This window comes from Sparus aurata, chromosome 7, assembly GCF_900880675.1.
Source record: "Sparus aurata chromosome 7, fSpaAur1.1, whole genome shotgun sequence".
NCBI classification, from domain to species: Eukaryota; Metazoa; Chordata; class Actinopteri; order Spariformes; family Sparidae; genus Sparus; species Sparus aurata.
In genome coordinates, this window is record NC_044193.1 from 33,730,379 (window position 1) to 33,747,913 (window position 17,535).

Below are 17,535 nucleotides of genomic sequence, written 5' to 3' on the forward strand. Positions count from 1 at the left end.
AAAAAAAAAAATTTCGCTGAAGCTTGATTATTTATGACAGAAATACACTTATCAACATCAATATCAAACATGTTACCACTACTGTTATGACCTACAAGATAAAGAAAATCAACAGCCTTTAGTTTTGGCAGATTCGAGGTTCGATTATGAGGTTGGGGCATCATTCTAAGTGATGTATCGTTTGTAAGTGCAGCAGTTGCCTACAATACAGCACTTAGAATTACCATGACCTGGATATATGAGAACCTTTATCAACATGTTTAGACATAATGTATGCATTTCAAGCCTAGTAGTCACCACCGAAAATGGTTATAGGTAAACAAGCTGTTTTCTACTACTGTAACATGCCCACAGCTTAAACTAAACAGAATATTAAAAGTGAAAGCTAATTGTTGAGCAGAAATTATGTTAAAGCTGTTACCTTGCTTAACTGCCTTGTAAGCTTTTACCTGCACTTTCCAATTAGTACTGCTGTTACTCAAGCTGCAAGCATTTGTGGCAGAAATCTATAGGATAACTCTGGTAATAATAAGGACAGTATTTTTCCCTCTGGAGTGATGAAAACATGCCTATCCCTCCGTCTCTTACAAACATATCAGAGTGCATTTCAAAGCTGGGAGAATCTACACAGAGTCAACAAACACAAATCATGTCACGTTTTCTCTGCGCCGCTATGATTGTTAATCTACTTTCTCCAAAAATAAGATTATTCTATTGCTCTTTAAAACTTCCTGCAATTGCTTTCTTTAAGCCTGCAGCTGTCCACTGAGGGCTTTGCTGTGTCAAGTATATCTTAAGAGTGCCTCTTATTATTATATTTGCTTCCAGCTCTAATCTTTATCAGTGTTTATATTGACAGTCTGCAATTTTTGTTTATGACTATTTTTTATCTACTAAATAAAGACACATGCATGCCAGTGCCTGGGGATGAAAGAAGATAAAAGACTTTGCATTAATAGCAGTTTGCTAAGACATAATGCCCTGATAAAACCAGCATCTTTGTGTGGGCTGAATTGAGTTCAGTGCCAGTTTTATGTAGCATTTGTTGAGAGCATGCAACTCGCCTGAAACAGCTTTCTGTGAGACCATACGTTTGTGGCCGCAGTAAAATATTTTTTCATAGTGGAACAACAAAAGTTGGGATTTTTCAATTCATTTTTGAGTGTGTGAGTGTGAGCCGAGTTCCTAAATCTTTTGGCAAATACGTCACACATCATTGTAAAACTGCCTACGTTGCACACACTCCACTTCTGCTGCTTACTATACACTTTTGATGCATTTGTTGTGACTAAATGCCATTGTGTTTGAGCTGTACTGGAACAAAGGCAAGAACAATGCTGAACTATGTGAATGGGAGTGTGTGCATATGCAGCAGTGGCAGCGCAGCGCTGGTCTCGGCTTCAGCTCAGTTTTGCCCACTTGGGCTTGAATTTGAGGCCTTTGTTGGCGGAATGGCTGCTGTTGCCAACTGGCATATTTTATTTTACTTTCTTTTGTCTTCTTTGAATAATTATAAAAACTTTGGCTTTGGCCTCAATTAGCTGAGTGTTCAGACCTTCATTCAATGCCCTGCATTGTTGGTACATGCATAAAAATCTGCAAGTCAAATGAAAATATGCCATCACAGTAAAAGTATAATGAACCTGTAGCTGATACTGACACAGTAAGCTGTGTTACAAATAACATTTTTTATTGAATAAAAACCTTCAGGAGCAGCTGGAAGCTGTTTATCCAGCCATTTTTGTTGAGTTGGTATAAATTTTGTTAAATCCCTATTTCAATGGATGACATACAGTCTTGTAAAGAACTTGTATATCATGGCAGTCTTGCGTTCCAATGATTTCTACAGCTTTCATGTTTCTGTGATGGAATAAGTGGAACACATACTACTTTGTCAAAAAAAACATTCGCGACAGTTTGCTCAATAATGAATTTTTATATAGGTCTTCTGAAAATGTGACCAAATGTTCAAGGTCAATATCCATACAGTAATTCCAATTTTTGTGCTAGATTCCCTCGGCCAATGAACCAGTAACCTTCCGATTACTGGACGACCCACTCTACCTCCTGAGTCACAACTGCCTAAACCATGGACACTGACAGCTGTCTTCCTGCCTCTAATTCACTGCAGACCTGCTTTTTGGTAGTTTTTGGTTCTCCCAGCAGCAGGTGATAGTTTGTGTTTTCTGATGGTGGCAGTGACACAACTGTGCCATGCACTTTATACTTACGAATAGTTGTTTGTACAGTTGATCTTGGGACCTGTAACTGCTTTGAAATGGCTCCAAGTGACTTTCCTGATGTGTTCAAATCAACAATGAACTCTTTTAGATCAATGCTGAGCTCCTTAGACTTTCATATTGTAGTGTTTGTGGCTGAGTCTAATGGCTGTATCAAACAGGTCCTATTAAAATGGGCCCAGAAAAGTGACCAGCTGTTATCATTCATAATCACTCTGAAGAAGTTGAGAGGCCATGCTACACAGAACATTTGATTCACACAACATTCTGTAATCACCAGAATTAATCTTTAAAGTTGCTGAATGTATATTTTTGATCGAGCAGATTTGGTCACATTTTCAGAAGACCTATAATTAATCAAATACTGAATCAAACTTCATGAATGTTTTTGTGAGAAAGTAGTTTGTGTTGCACTCATTCCATCACAGAAACAGAGCTGTAGAAAAAATTGGAACTGAAGACGGCCATGATACACATGTTCTTTACAAGTGGATGGAAACCTTTGACCATGACTGTAAATGTTCTGGTTACATTTCATAATAATCTTTAGTTATAAATGTTACTGCTATAGTCAACTATACTTTAGTTAAAAGTTATTTAATTCTTATCACTAATTAAATGCTTTATTAACAATTTATTAAGACAGGTGTATTTGGCCATTTAGATGATAGGTGAACTACATAGCATTTATCAACCATTTACAAAGTATTTTAAATATCAGTTGCAACTTTATACAAAAAATTACTAAATGAATGGTTTATAAAGCATTTCATTGTTTTAACTGTGAAATAATTATTACTTAAGTTTAATTTACTTTTACTTTACATGTATTATTAATGGTTATTTTTTAAAGTGTTACTGATTTTCTTCAATGGGTGTTTTGCATTGGCAGGGAGACAATGTTTTTATATCTTAATAAACACAAATGAGTTTGTAGGAATATATGACCATAGCAGTCCCACTTATGCTGACATATATATTCAGACCATTTTATTTGATCTTGCTTTATAAAAGCTTTTGGTCACGACTGTGAAACATGAATATGTTCAATGCAGCAATATCTAAATGAAAAAAAAAAATGTGGTTCATGTTCCAACAACCTCCCCCATCTATCCGTTCCATGTCATGCCTCGGCACCATTTGACCTCTTAAATTCTTAAATATGCAGTCGGCAGCTCAGCTTCAGTGACTCAGTCTGGAAGTGTTTACTGAAGTCCTGCAGAGTGCGGCGGCACTGCTTGTGGTCTTTCATGACTAGTGGCCCCCTGAGGTGCTGCCTCTATTGGCCCTGAAAGGCCCTGAGAGGCTCCCAGGCCTCCGTTGTTTAAGGTGAGCTCACTTTGTCTTTGAGGCAGTTGAGCAGAAAGAGGTGTCCAGAGAGCCTTGAGCTGGCTGTGGCTGAAAGACCCACAGGCAGCACCTCTCTGCTTCACTCTGTCCACATGTGTTCACACAGCTCCAGCTGCTGAGGACGGGCAGGAGCTTAGAAGTGGATATTGTGAATGTGGTCCTTTTTCTGTGTTTGATCTGTTAGATGTTGTCTCCAGTGTTAATGGTAAATATGTTTAAAGCTGTTGATTAAAGTGTCCGTACTCTAGTACCCATTCAGTCAGGTGGTGGTTTATATCATCCACGTTCTGAGCTCTCTGTCTCTGAGATTTCAGCCTTTAACCAAATACAATGGAAGTGCATTTTGTTTAACATTCACATGACAGTTAAGCTCATCCACATTAAAAAAGCATATGAGTGCAAATGATTGATGCAGAAGTACTGAATGCAGAACAGTTTTCCTTTGCTTCCAAACCCATTTGTTTAGAATTACGGGTTAAATACAATCCCTACGCCAAAAATAGTCGGGATGCTGTGTCAGACATGAAGAAAACTGAATATGTTAATTCACTTTGACAATCGGTTTTGGGATACACTCAATCAACAACAGTATAAAGAAGATTTTGTTTTGTTGTTTTTCACCTTTGATTTTTGTAAATGTGCTTATTGTGAATTTGATGACAGCAAGACATTACAAACAGTCCACAGGTAAACAGGCTCATTGGTAATAGGATATAATATCGTGATTGGTTATGAAAATTGGCATCTTCGATTGGCTCAGTCGTTCACAAGCAAGAAAGTGGCTTCACCACTTTGTAAAATACATGACTGTATAAAGGGTATTACTACCTGTACTCAGGAACACTTCGACAAAATGTTGTCAGTAAACAGTCTGTTTGCACATGATTGCATTATTTTTTTTTTTATCTATAACGTTTCACATTTCTTCCCAACTTTTTTGGAAAGGTTGTACTTATATATATTATTTGATTAAAATGTTATTTTCATCAACATATTGTTCAGTGTCAACAGTGCAGGTTTTGGTTGAAACCCTCATAACTTAAGTTTATCACACTCAGTACACTTATCTGTCTGTCATCCTGCTTTGTGTATGCCCGTCCACCCCAACCTCCCCCCTAAAACTTCTGTGTGCTGCAAGAGTATAAAACCTCTAGGACTGGAAGAAAACAAAGCCAGTGATTATAATTCAGACTGCAAATATATTTCCTCCAAAATGTTTTGGGAAATAAAATGTAAAATAAGATCATGGTTAAAGTAGAAAGTAAGTGGTGGTACATAACATTAACTAAGGGCCCAAATGATATGTTGGTCAGTTGACATTATTGGCTAATATTGGCCTATCACAGATATAGCAATATCAGTGTATAAGTAATTGCTGTTGTTATGTGCCATTATGAAAACTATATTCAGAAATTAAAATGCAGAAAATTATGGTTGGGATAATTTATAATTATTAACAAGTTTACTGTTTTAGTACACTGGTGAAATTTTAGGTTGTAAAGTTTATTGTTAAACTGTAAAATATCCTGCCTGCATTTGATAACCGTGGATAAATTGGCACAAACGTTTTTTACTTCCTTATATCAGTATCAAATCAGCACTGGCGCCAAAAATTAAGTGTCAGTCGGGCTCTATACAAAACATTATATATATACTTTATTCACCACCATCACAAGGAGAAAGGGTTGCTACTTTCCATGTTTTGCCAAACAAGCCTAAACATGTTACTGCCCATATAAAAACAAAATGACATCCATCTTCATACACATTTCCTCAAATGCTAAGCTGTTCCTCTGCTGGTCATGGGAATGTTGTGCTACCAGAATGAGTTCTACAGTTTTTTTTGTCATTTTTGGCCTTTCATGGCTTTATTTGATAGGACAGCTTTTAGAGTTGACAGGAAACGGGGTGACAGATAAGGTAGATGACATGAAGCATATGGCTGTGGGTCAGACTCAAGCCCTGGGCCGCTGCAGCAAGGACGCAGCCTCTGAACATGGCATGTGTGCTCTACCAACTGAGCCACTGTGACGCCCAAGTTGTACAGTTTTTATTTTGATGTAGGTTTAAAACGATTTTTTCACAACAGAAAAAGGCGTGTCAGGTTTACTATGCTGTAGTACGATTTCAGCAGTGTATATAAAACTGACTTGAGTTGACAGTGCAGGGAATGTTAGGTGAGGTTTGTAGTAAGCTAGTCATGGTGTGAATACATGGCATAAGTCGGCCTTCAGGCTGAGCAGATAGGGGAGAAAGAGATCCTTATCAGAGACAGCACACAAGATAATACTGTCTCCATCAGTCGTCTCTCACACACTTAAACAACAGCTGTGGACAAAGCTTCAGCATCAACTGGCCATTTTGTGAGAAAGACTTGGTTTTGCACTAATAAATTCATCAATTGTGGAGCCAGTGCAGTCTGTTCGACTGGTCAGAGCCTATGGAGCAAAACTGAAAGCAGATCCTGGGCATAATTATACTGGAACTAATATGATTTTCAGAATGACCCATAATTAGTTTCATGTAGCTCTCCAGAGCTCTGTCAGCCTTTGTTCCCAGGTCTTGGTTAAAGTGGGGAGCAGTATTGTCAGTATTCTCCACCAGAACCTACAGTTCACACATAACAGTCTTATCAACTGTCAGTCAGCACAGGACTTGTGTCATCTGTCTATTAAGCAGTTTGATCGACAAAGGCTTTTGTTCACTGAGATGATACCACCCGCACTATTTGCATGCCCCTGCAAACACACAACAAATCAGTCAGTTCGAAAGGCAGTGAGTCTAGGGAACATTGATGGTCTTGAGGATGGAAAACCATAAATGTATTAACTTCATCATCACACAAATGCATAAATAACCTATTTTTTGTCTTAGCTTGCTAAGAGGTGCGTTAATATGAAATTTAAATGTGAGTTTCTGATCCAACCAGGTACCCAAATATTTGTATTCAGAAACCCTTTCAATACTGTGTACTGTTAGCGCGGTAACATGCTGACCAAAGTCTGCGATATCTCTGGCTCTTGAGAATATAATTAATTTAGTTTTGTTTTTTATTGAGGACAAATTTCAGGTTAAATCGCGAATCTTGCAGTTTGTAAAAAAGCTTGCTGGAGAATTTCAATGGCATCAGCACAAAGATGGGTGTAATGTGTTATAGAGGATTTAATATTATTATTTTAGATTGTGAATAAGACAGGACCCAGTATTGATCCTTGTAAAACCCCTTTAGACAATGGTAAACACATGGAGTGATCCTTTTCTACAGTCACACATTGCTGTCTATGAGACAGGTAGTCCTTGAACCAATTACAGGAATTACAATAAAAACCAACATCACCTAACCTCTGTATGAACAAAGCATGGTCTGATAGATGGATAGATCTTCATCATGGGAAATTAAATATACAAAAAATATACACAGCAAATTCAACATTCAACATTCAAGAGACATTCAAGATGTCATTATGCAATACAAGATTGACATTCCTATTCCTAATTCAGGTACACACACACACACACACGCACACACACACACACACACACAGCTAGACTAGATTGATTCTTTAGGACAGGGAAAGTCAACATGTGAAAGCTGTAGGCTCAGAGGGATACAGCACACACTCTGATCTTAGTGAACATCCTGAAAAACATAATTGGGTATTAATTTGGTGGTAAATCAGTCTCCATAGAACAGGGCAATGGAATTACAGCTATCGTTATTAAGTGCCCCATTTTACATAATTGGCTTTGGTGGTATTGGACATTAATTGTTTAATTAGATTTGTTTTTTTAGAGAAACACAGTGTGTGTGTGTGTGTGTGTGTGTGTGTGTGTGTGTGTGTGTGTGTAGGTGTGTGTGTGTGTGTGAACACGCGTGTGTGCGTGTGTGCTGTATAAACCATTTATCTAGCACTTGTAAAGGTTTATAAACATCACTTGCAACTTTGTAATGGCAATCCAAAAAATGTTTACAGATGAACTACACACTATTTATTATGCATTTAGTATCATAAACATCAGTAGCAAATTTCCAATAAACAATGTCTTGACAAATGGTTTTTGAACTATTTCATATGTTTAACATTGCTTAAAACTGTTATCTGAGTTGGTTACTTTTTAATATTGAAAGCTAAAAATGTTACATATTGCACCTTTAACTAAAGTTTATTAACTATGAATTTACCATTTTTAAATGATGGTTATTATGAAGTGTTACCATTTGAAGTTGTCGCACACTATGCCTGTGATAGATGATAAAGAAAAGCATGGACATGTTTTTGTACAAATTGTATTTACTCTGTAACAAAACCCAGCTATTACGTGAAACCCATGAGCAGTTTGTTATTTATGCTGCAGCACATTTGTCTGCGTCTGTGTTGGTGTGAGGAGCTGCACCGTGAGCCCATTTTCCTGATAAGACATAGCATGCCAATTGAGGGATCTGGTGGAGACAAAGATGAAGTCCACGTTTAGCCTTTCTATCGGCTCTAGGCGTCTGTCTCATTAGCATAATCTCTGCTCTCCTTTATCAGCTGGATAGAGGAGCTGACCCTGCTGATCCACTGGCCTGTCAAACTTTATTCTCCTCCAGTCTGGGGATCCTTATTGTGCTTCCATCCAAAGCGAGCGTGGAGCTACTGCAAGCACGCAACGCACCACCAGTGCTGTTGAGACTGTCACTGCCAGCGACACTGTGCTATGACGTGTACTTTCATTTATATGTCCGATCATTGTGAGCCTCATTTTCAGCTTGGCTTTTCAAATCGGCTCTCAGGTGACCCAGTTTTTATGAAGTCTCTGCTCTGGCAAGTCAAAGTTAAAGGCATACATATTATTCAAGAGTACATTCCATTTTATTGCCAGAATGCAGGCGTTGATAGGGTTTCTCATGTTATTTTACCTAATTCTATTGATTTATTTCACTGTAAATAGTTCTTTTTTAAAATTTTTTTTGGCCTTATTGATAGGTCAGCTGAAGATATGACAGGAAACAGGGGGAGAGAGAGGGGGAGTGACACTCAGCAAAGGGACCCGGGCCGGGAGTCAAACCCAGGTCAGCTGCAGAGCCTCAGCACATGGGATGCGCGCTCTACCAACTGAGCTAAACGGCACCCCCACTGTAAATAGTTCTGATAAAAAAAACTATTCCCAGTGAGGACTTGGATTATTCAGAGTCACAGGGACAGATGAAAATGCACATTTTTCATATTCAACCCAATTACCAAATTATATTGTATGTTTGCAGTGTGTTGCTGTTGAAACTTTAAATCTCTTTTGGTTGCAACTTTGTATTTCTTTTGTTGTGACAGCACTGTGTTTATGCTCTGGTTAGGTTTTGGCGCAAAATCCACTTGCGTGTTAAAACATCAAAAAGATCATTTTAGTTTTTTTAAAAGGTTCCCATGCTCTGAGCTGGTGCTAAGTCTCACATCAATAAGGAATGATTAAGTAAATAACCACAGATCACAGTCCTAAATGTAAAAGAGAACCAAAAGCAAATAACATGGCACAATGGCAACAACTTATGATACGGGTCAACACATTTGGAGTTATATGGGAGCAAATGAAGAACAAATGAAGAATCAACTGCTAGTTAACTATTTGTTAATGAGTAAATTTTAATACATTTTTTAGAGTAGCTAATGATTAGTTGATGACCACTTTACTCGGAAACAAATGAAAAATTCCTTTTCTACTTTCCTAAGAATTTCCAGTGGAGGACTATATAGAATATAATAGTGAGTTACTAGAGAACAGACCGAGGAACAGTGTTGTGCCTGAACGCGTTCAATGAACGATCGTTCATGAACTCGTTCATATTTTGGGGGAACGTGAACTGAACGTACTGTATTTCTGCCTGATGAACGTTATTGTGAACGCGTTCATTTTGGCGTTTGTGAACGGCGCGTTCTCACAGTTTAACTGCGTTCAAGACAGTGCCAGATTTCCATCGAGCCTTCCAGACGAAAACCGGCTAAAACACACCGTGAACAGTAGCTAATATGTAGCGGAAAAACACCCAATCTGGCTGTTGTGTATAAAAAGGATGCTGGACGAGAGGTTTCTACACGCAACTCACTTTACTTCCGATCAAAACAAAACTTAACTATTTCAGACAGAAACAGCTGCATACCAAACATGCAGTGAGGCATTACCAAACGAACACAGATGAATTTGTCCTGAACTGACAGAACACTGGCAACACCAGCCTCCACAGAGTCGCACCGTACATGCGTCATCAATGTGCTAAGCATGGAGGCAAAAACAAATGAAGGCTTCACATCTGTTTTTTTATTTATATATATTTTAAAAGTTTTGGAGTGATGTTGAATCTCATTTTTGTGATGCTGCTAACTCTGTCCATTCTCTTACCCTTAAACATGTTATTTGCTGTTAACCCAGAAGTTAATGCTCTTGAACACATGATAAACTTTGTTATCCTATGCAAAATGTTTTATTCACAAACAAAAATTTGCAAAATCACTACCTAAATCTGCTCCTTTTCTCCTGGAACTGAGCTCTTTGCTTAAATCTCTGATTTTGTTAAATAACAAAAAAAGTAATACCTTACTGAGTCATTATGAAAAGTTTTTCCCTGAAGCCACTGTCTGAACTATCTATTTATTTATTATTTTATTTTTCCCTTCCTTCTTCTTCTTCTTTTTTTTTTAAATTATTTATTTATTTACTTATTTATGTATTTTATTTTTAATTTGAACTCTATCCTGTACCGTTAAACCTGAAACGGCACATTGAACTAAAACACCCAGCTAGCCTTTCAAGGTATGTGCAAGTGAATAAAAAATCAAAAGACACGGCAACGGCGAGCCAAAACAGATCCTCTACCACCCAAATTGCATTAACGGCGTACAGTAGCGGCTCCGTTGTCTTCATCTCCCAGCCGCAGCTGGACAACCTGGTTTTGCAGAATATTGTCGAAGAGCTGCAGTTTCAGTGTTAAAACTGAAAACTGAAAAATAATAGCTTGCATCAACATATTGGAAAAAAAAGAACTATGAACTAGTTCATTTTTGGAACTGTGAACTTAGTTCAAAATGTTGAATTATGAACTATGAACTGAACTAGTTCATTTTAAAATTTGTGAACTAGTTCGTGTAGAAAGTGAACTTTCCCAACACTGCCGAGGAAACCTATATTAAAGAATCATCAGGTAATCGTTTGATAATTTTGACCACTTTGTTCTTGAGTTCTGATTAACTCTGACCTGGTAAAGAGCAGAAACCAGTAATGACTCATTCATTACTGGTTCCTTAAAGTTCCGATTTGTCTTATTCCCAACTCGTCAAATACTGATGCATTTCTGAGTAGTTACTGAGTAGTCCCTTACCTTACTAAATTCCTTACCCTTTTTGTGTCCCTTCAAGTGGGGTGCTTCAGTGGCTACTGAGTCCTTCTCCCTTTTCTTTGTGATCTCTTCTCATTTGTTTTTCAATTAACTAATCATTAACTAATCATTGCCTGTTCTATACAGTTGAATCAGGAGTTACTAGTAACTAATGAAAGTGTTAAGGATAAAATTAGATGAAGTAATATGCCCTTTGATGGTCAAAATGCTGGCGGAAATATTCCCTTGATATGGTTTCAAGAACTTGAAAAATGTTTCACGTGCTCCAGTTTTGTTTTGCGTATATATTATCTACAGTCTCTACTGTGAATACATTTGCAGCCAACATCACTCCCAAAACTCTGGTAGAAAATTAGGGTGTCTGGTTTGGAAAGACGGTGATTCAAAAGAAATGAAAACAGAAAACAAAGAATAACAAGGCTTCTGGCAATTCAATTCACACTGTGTGGGGCTGGCAGAGACAGAGAGGAAGAGTCAGAGACTGACACTGTGAGGTGGGGAAGCCTCATTCACATTGACATCCCTCCCTCCCCCCCACCTCTGCCCATCTCCTCCTCTAAATCTAGCAGTGTGGGGGTACAACAAATAGAGTCCATCCTGTCGCAGCAGCACCCACAGGACCCGGAGGTGCCTTTTGGAAAGTGATCCCAGCCCACTGCAGCGGCCTCAAGTGTTGTCACGCTAAGTTAGTGCCAAATTACTTTGCAGCAACCACCTCCCACTCAAACCCCCCTTCCCTCGACCCACCTACCAGCAACAAACAAGACATGTACTCTAAATGGAAAGTTTCTTCAAAGATGTGCATGAGTATTAATATAGATACAGTGTTTTACCTTGGGTTTTAGGAAAAACAAATCTTTGCAGGAAGTATATGTCAAAGAATTGAATTAATTAATGCAGCAGCATGTCCTGCGGCCACATGTAATCCATTGAGAATTCTCTCTCAAGGGGGGCAGCTAGGGGGGAATACGAAAAATATTCCCTTCTTCCAGTGGCCTGTAATGGGAGCCCCGCACTAATCTCATAATTCCTTGTTTAATTAAACTACAGAGCCGATCCTGTAGTTGTCTAAGCCAGTTTGATGGGCCTTTTCATTCTTTCTACACCAGCACATGATGAACTTATGCACGGAATGGATTTGCACTAAACAAATCAACAAAATGTAAAAATGATCCATGTCTTTTTGGTTTATGTTTTTTTTTTATTCATTAACAGTAGTGTTAACATTGTTATGTTTGTGTTTTTTTCTGTCCTTTCATTCCATATCTCGCTTGAATACTTTAACTCACATTATTGTGTTGTTGTAGTTACTCTAACTGTCTCTGAAAACTTGTATTGAAAAAAATCACTGTGACGGTCAGCCCTCCTGACCGAGACATCAGTGAGCTTTTCCCCAGAAAACAGCCTCCCTCCCCACGAGTGACAGAGCCAGACAGGTGATGGTGATTATGTAATTATGTCATTTAGAAGAAAAACTTATCCTTGTCAGTTTCCACACTTCATGGTGCGTCAGTATCTCAATCACAACACATTATAACAGCATCCATATGATTTTAAACAGTCAGTGGATACATGTTTAGATTAACAGGAGGACACAGGGGAAACACATTGAAAAAAAAACACACATATTTCGACATCATGATGTGTACCGTCACACCTCTTTTGGTTCCTGCTTGGTTCAGAATGAATATGAAAATGCACGGTAAAGGCGAGCCTTCTTTGGGGCGATAATGGGGAGTCTCTGTGTGAGAAAGGTTTAAGTTACATAAGGGATACGACTGAACTTATGTAATAACGTAGTTACTTTAACCCAAAGTGTGATCTTTTCTGAAGTCTAACCAAGTCGTTTTGGTGCCTAAACCAGACCAAAATGCGACCCTCTCACAATGTTAACATATTAGTATCTTGGAATTCTAACCAGATATTTCCTTTTCCTCTTCTTGTCTTTGTTTCTCCGCGGTTGGATTGTCTGCCCCTCCCTGATATGTTTCACCTGTGTCTAATTGGGTTATATAGTGTGTGTGCTCCCTGCTGTTGTTGTCAGTACGTCCATTCAGCTTCCCTATGTCTGTTCCTGTGTCTCCCCTGTGGAAGGTTTCTGGTTTTTGTTGGCTTTAAGTCCCAGTTAGCTCACATCATTCCTGGTTTATACTTTGTTTTTTGGTTGTACTTATTCAGCTTTGTTTTGGTCTTTGTACGTTGGTATTTTTGCATTTGGTTTTGGTTTTGGGGTTCAGCTTTGTTGTTAAAAGCTTGCTTTTTGCTAAGCACTTGTCTGCCTGTGTCTTGTATTTGGGTTCCATTCTGTGCATCCTGACATGCTTCAGCACAACAACATTTTTTCAGCAACATAGTCATTCAGTGTTTTTAAAGATCCAACATTGGTAGTTTGGAAGTTTAATTTTGCATATTCATCTGTGTTTTTCATTTTGCCTTATTTATTTCAAGCAAACAACTCAGAGAGGCAATCCCTAAACTGAATCTGTTAGTACCCTGGTATTTGTACAAGACCTCTGGACCCCAGGATGCTTATAATTTACCAAAAATAATGTAAATGCTTTGCTGTCTTGTGTTCAGTTAGTAGCTTTCTGTCACAGTTTTCATGCCACTCTCTATAAAAAAAAGCAAGCATGCCAGCAGGTGATACATTGCTTTATCATTTCACTCTAGATAAAATACTTAAATAGCGACAAACATTTTTAAAAGGACCATTTTTCTAATATATAATATCATATATTTTGCCATTTCTAAAAAGAAAAAGTGAGATATCAGATAAACCTCCGATATGAAACCTGATATGTTTTCATTTGGACTGTGACGTCCCATAGACCACCCTAGCATTATATCTTATTATAACTGCTCTCCAATCCTGGTACAGTAGGCACCCTCATTCGAAATAGATATCTGCATGCATCAGATAATCTTCCAAGGCTCCTTCGGCATGGACACATTGTGTGTGTGAGTGAAATCAGCTACACAATAAATATTAGTGGGCTATTTTCAGCCTCCCAGTGTATTTGTCTGGGTTGCCCTGAGGCCCAAAGTGAAAGAATGGTGCTACACACATCACCAAGGTGGTCTGGAGAGATTACCAACCCTCATTCCGCTCCAACTCTCTGCACTCTGCCCTGAAGGATGCTGGGATGTGCATGTTTTGATATAAAATTATACTTAACAAGAAAAAGAAAATTGTTTTGTCATATAAATAACCATACAGAGAAGTCATTGCTGTCTGTGCTATTTGAAGCAGCATTTATCCCTCCTTCCTGTCTCTCTTTGTTTGTCCAAACATTATATCCAAAAAGTTATAAAGCTGTTAAACGTTAATAAAACAGAATGCAGTGATTTGCAAATCCTTTTTAACCAATATTCAATTTAATACAATACAGAGATGGTAAAAGTTAATGGACTGCTTTTTTATAGTGCTTTCCAGTTTACTGACTGTTCAGAGTGCTCTACAACAGCTGTCATTTTCACCCATTCACACACACATTCATACACTGATGGTGGAGGCTGCCATGCAAAGTGCCAACTGCTCATCAGGAGCAATTTGGGGTTCAGTATCTTGCTCAAGGGCACTTCATCATGAAGACGGGGATTCAAGCCATGCAGCGACCTTCTGATTATTGGATGATCCGCACTACCTCCTGAGCTACAGCTACCCCAAGAGCATATTTAATGTTCAAATTACAAAACTTAATTGTTTTTTGTAAATATACACTCATCCTGGATTTGACAATGCAACGCTTTCCAAATCCTTTGGTATGGGAGCATGTTTACCACTATGTTTCATGACCTTGTGTTTATCAACACTAAGGGTTTGGAAGTAAGGAGTTTGAAAATCTTTGCCATTCTAGCTTGATATATGACTTCAGTTGTTCAACAGTCCAAAATCTCCATTTTTGTATGTGTATAATATGCCACATATTCTCAAGGGGAGACAGATCTGGACTGTAGACAGATCAGTATAGTAACACATGCAGAATGTTGGTGTTGTCTTGCTGGAATAAGCAGGGAAGTCCCTGAAAAAGACATCATCTTGGTGGCAGCATATGTTGCTGTAAGTACATTTCAGCATTAATTGTTCCTTCACAGATATGCAAGTAACCCATTTCATGGGCACTAACAAATACCCATCACAGAGGCTATTCAACTTCGCACAGTTAACAGTCTGGATCATCCCTGTCATCTTTATATCTATTCTTCATCACATGTGCCTTGCAAAAGTGCTTTACTTATATCATATTTTGGTTGTATATATTTCTTTTTACATTGTTGGCATTCTGTGGACAGCAAAGGAAGAATGTCATTGTACAGAGAAAGATGTTTCGTTACTGTGCTTATGACAAAAACACTTTAAATCTTGAATATCTAGCACAGGGGACATGACATCCATGATTTTAAGACACACCTCAGACCACTGCACACATTTCCACTTTGTGGCAGTCTGTCTCAGATGAGCTCAGGCCAAAATAGTTGGGAGTGTTCTTGGATGTTGTTGATATAAGGCTCTCACTTTGCATTGTAGAGCCTTAAGTTGTATTTGTAGATGCAGCAAAGGGTTCCTGAGCTCATGTAGTAATATCCTCTATTCAATCATGTTGTTTTCAGTGCAGTTCCTCCTGAGGGGTTGAAGGTCACAGCAATCAATGTTGATTTCATCCTTTTCCCTTATGTGCATAGATTTCTCTGGATTCTCTGAATCTTGTTATTGATATTACGGATTGTAGATAGTAAATTCCATAGATTTCTTGCAATTGTGAGTTGAAAAACATTTTAAATTGTTGGTCTACTTGCACACAGTTTTTCACACAGTGGTGAACCTTGCCCCATCCTTGCTTGTGAAAGCCTGAGCCTTTTGAGGATGTCCCTTACAAACCCAATCATGATACTATCACCTGTTAACTCACCTGTTCATCTGTGGATTACTCCAAACTGTTTTTTAGAGCATTCCATATAAACTCATAAACTCATATACTGCTTATGATTATTACCTTCGCCGAAGAGGTTACATTTTCACCCGTGTCCCAAACTAATAAATGAATCTCCACAAAACTTGGATGGGGGATGGGTCTTGGCCCATTGGCCCATAACTTTTGGCACTAATCTCAAAAAAGGAATGGGCTATGAATGAGTACAAAATGGGACTGTGGGGCCATGGCAGAGGTATGCACTTTGCTGAGGGCCATTTTAGTATTGTATGTGTGAATGCACACTTTGTATCTTATTTGAAGACATTTGTATTTCTCCAGGCAGTCGGATGGACGAAGTGTCAGATGTGGAGTCAGAGCCTGACCTCCCCCTCAAGAGGAAGCAGCGCAGGAGTCGGACCACATTCACAGCAGAGCAGCTGGAGGAGTTGGAGAAGGCTTTTGAAAGAACCCACTACCCCGACATCTACACAAGAGAAGAGCTGGCCCAGAGGACCAAACTCACTGAAGCCAGGGTCCAGGTAATACATCCAAATGTAGCAGTCCAGTCAGCAGGATAAAATGTTGGCAGTAAACTTTTCTGCAAACCACTGAGAAGGCTGCCAAGCCAGTGACCCCAGTCCAAGACTTTTTCTTAATCTTATACTCAGTTACAACAAACAAATGAACAGAACAAGAAAGAAAATTGCAGACTGACAGAGTGATAACAGAGTCATCATGGGTATGATGAAATGCTTTGCAATAAAAAAACTGAAAGCAGCAAGAAATTAGGTTACATTGCAATGTTCACAGTAGTCCTTGAACACTTGAAGGAGATCTTCTGATTAATATGATTCCAGTCAAATTAAAACGCCTGTAACTGAAAGTCCACACTATTGGTCCAGGTGCAGGAAGGAACAGGACCACCCTTCTAACAAAATATAAACATAACTGGGAAATCTTTTATTTAAATGTTTTCCAGTATTTGACACATTTTTCAGCAGCATGTGTCAGAGAGAAAATTAATCATTCCATTATGTACATTTCTTGATCTATTTCTGTCCATTCTGGGATCGTTAGAGACTCTATACTATTGCTTGTAGTATTTGTAGTAAATATCTGTCCTGTTTTTTCAGCACAGTTTACCAAATATGTAACAGTGAAATTGAAATAAATCTTATTTGATCTCTGTTACTACTTCTGTCCAGTAGGCAAAGATATAAGGACCCTCCCAAAAAATGTGATAGTGAACTGCATGTGTTACCACACATTCTCCACCAATGGCCGTCTTCGGGTTTGTTACTTTGAGATTTTTTTTATTCTAGGGGTTATTCTGTTTCTCACTGAATTCCCTCTTGAATTTGAGGTGGCTGGCTGTGTCTTACATATATTTAACCTGTCATTTTCAGTAATTTGTATGTTGTAGCTTCCGTCTCCCATCTTGATTTAACATACATTGTAAAAAGGATTTATTCATCTTTACAACTGGAAAGGCCCCTTTCCAGTTGTAAAGATGAATAAATCCTGGAGATAAGTTTTCTGTCATTTTACTTTACTTTACTTTTACCTTTTATATGCATCATTGAATACCATAATCAAGCTCATCCCTGTCTCTCCAATAGTTTTGATATTATTGTGAAAGTGATGATAAATTGTGAGTTGCTGAGAG

General features: G+C 38.3%; 1 protein-coding gene across 4 annotated transcripts in view; it reads left to right on the forward strand.

Moving 5' to 3' along the window:
• The window catches only part of LOC115585547 (paired box protein Pax-7), an 87,796-nt gene that overhangs the window by 13,261 nt on the left and 57,000 nt on the right, over nt 1-17,535 (forward strand). For all 4 annotated transcript variants that reach the window (XM_030424001.1, XM_030424002.1, XM_030424004.1 and 1 more), the window contains exon 5: nt 16,209-16,408. In XM_030424001.1, coding sequence (XP_030279861.1) covers nt 16,209-16,408 — 200 coding nt within the window. The remainder of the gene's footprint in view (nt 1-16,208; nt 16,409-17,535) is intronic.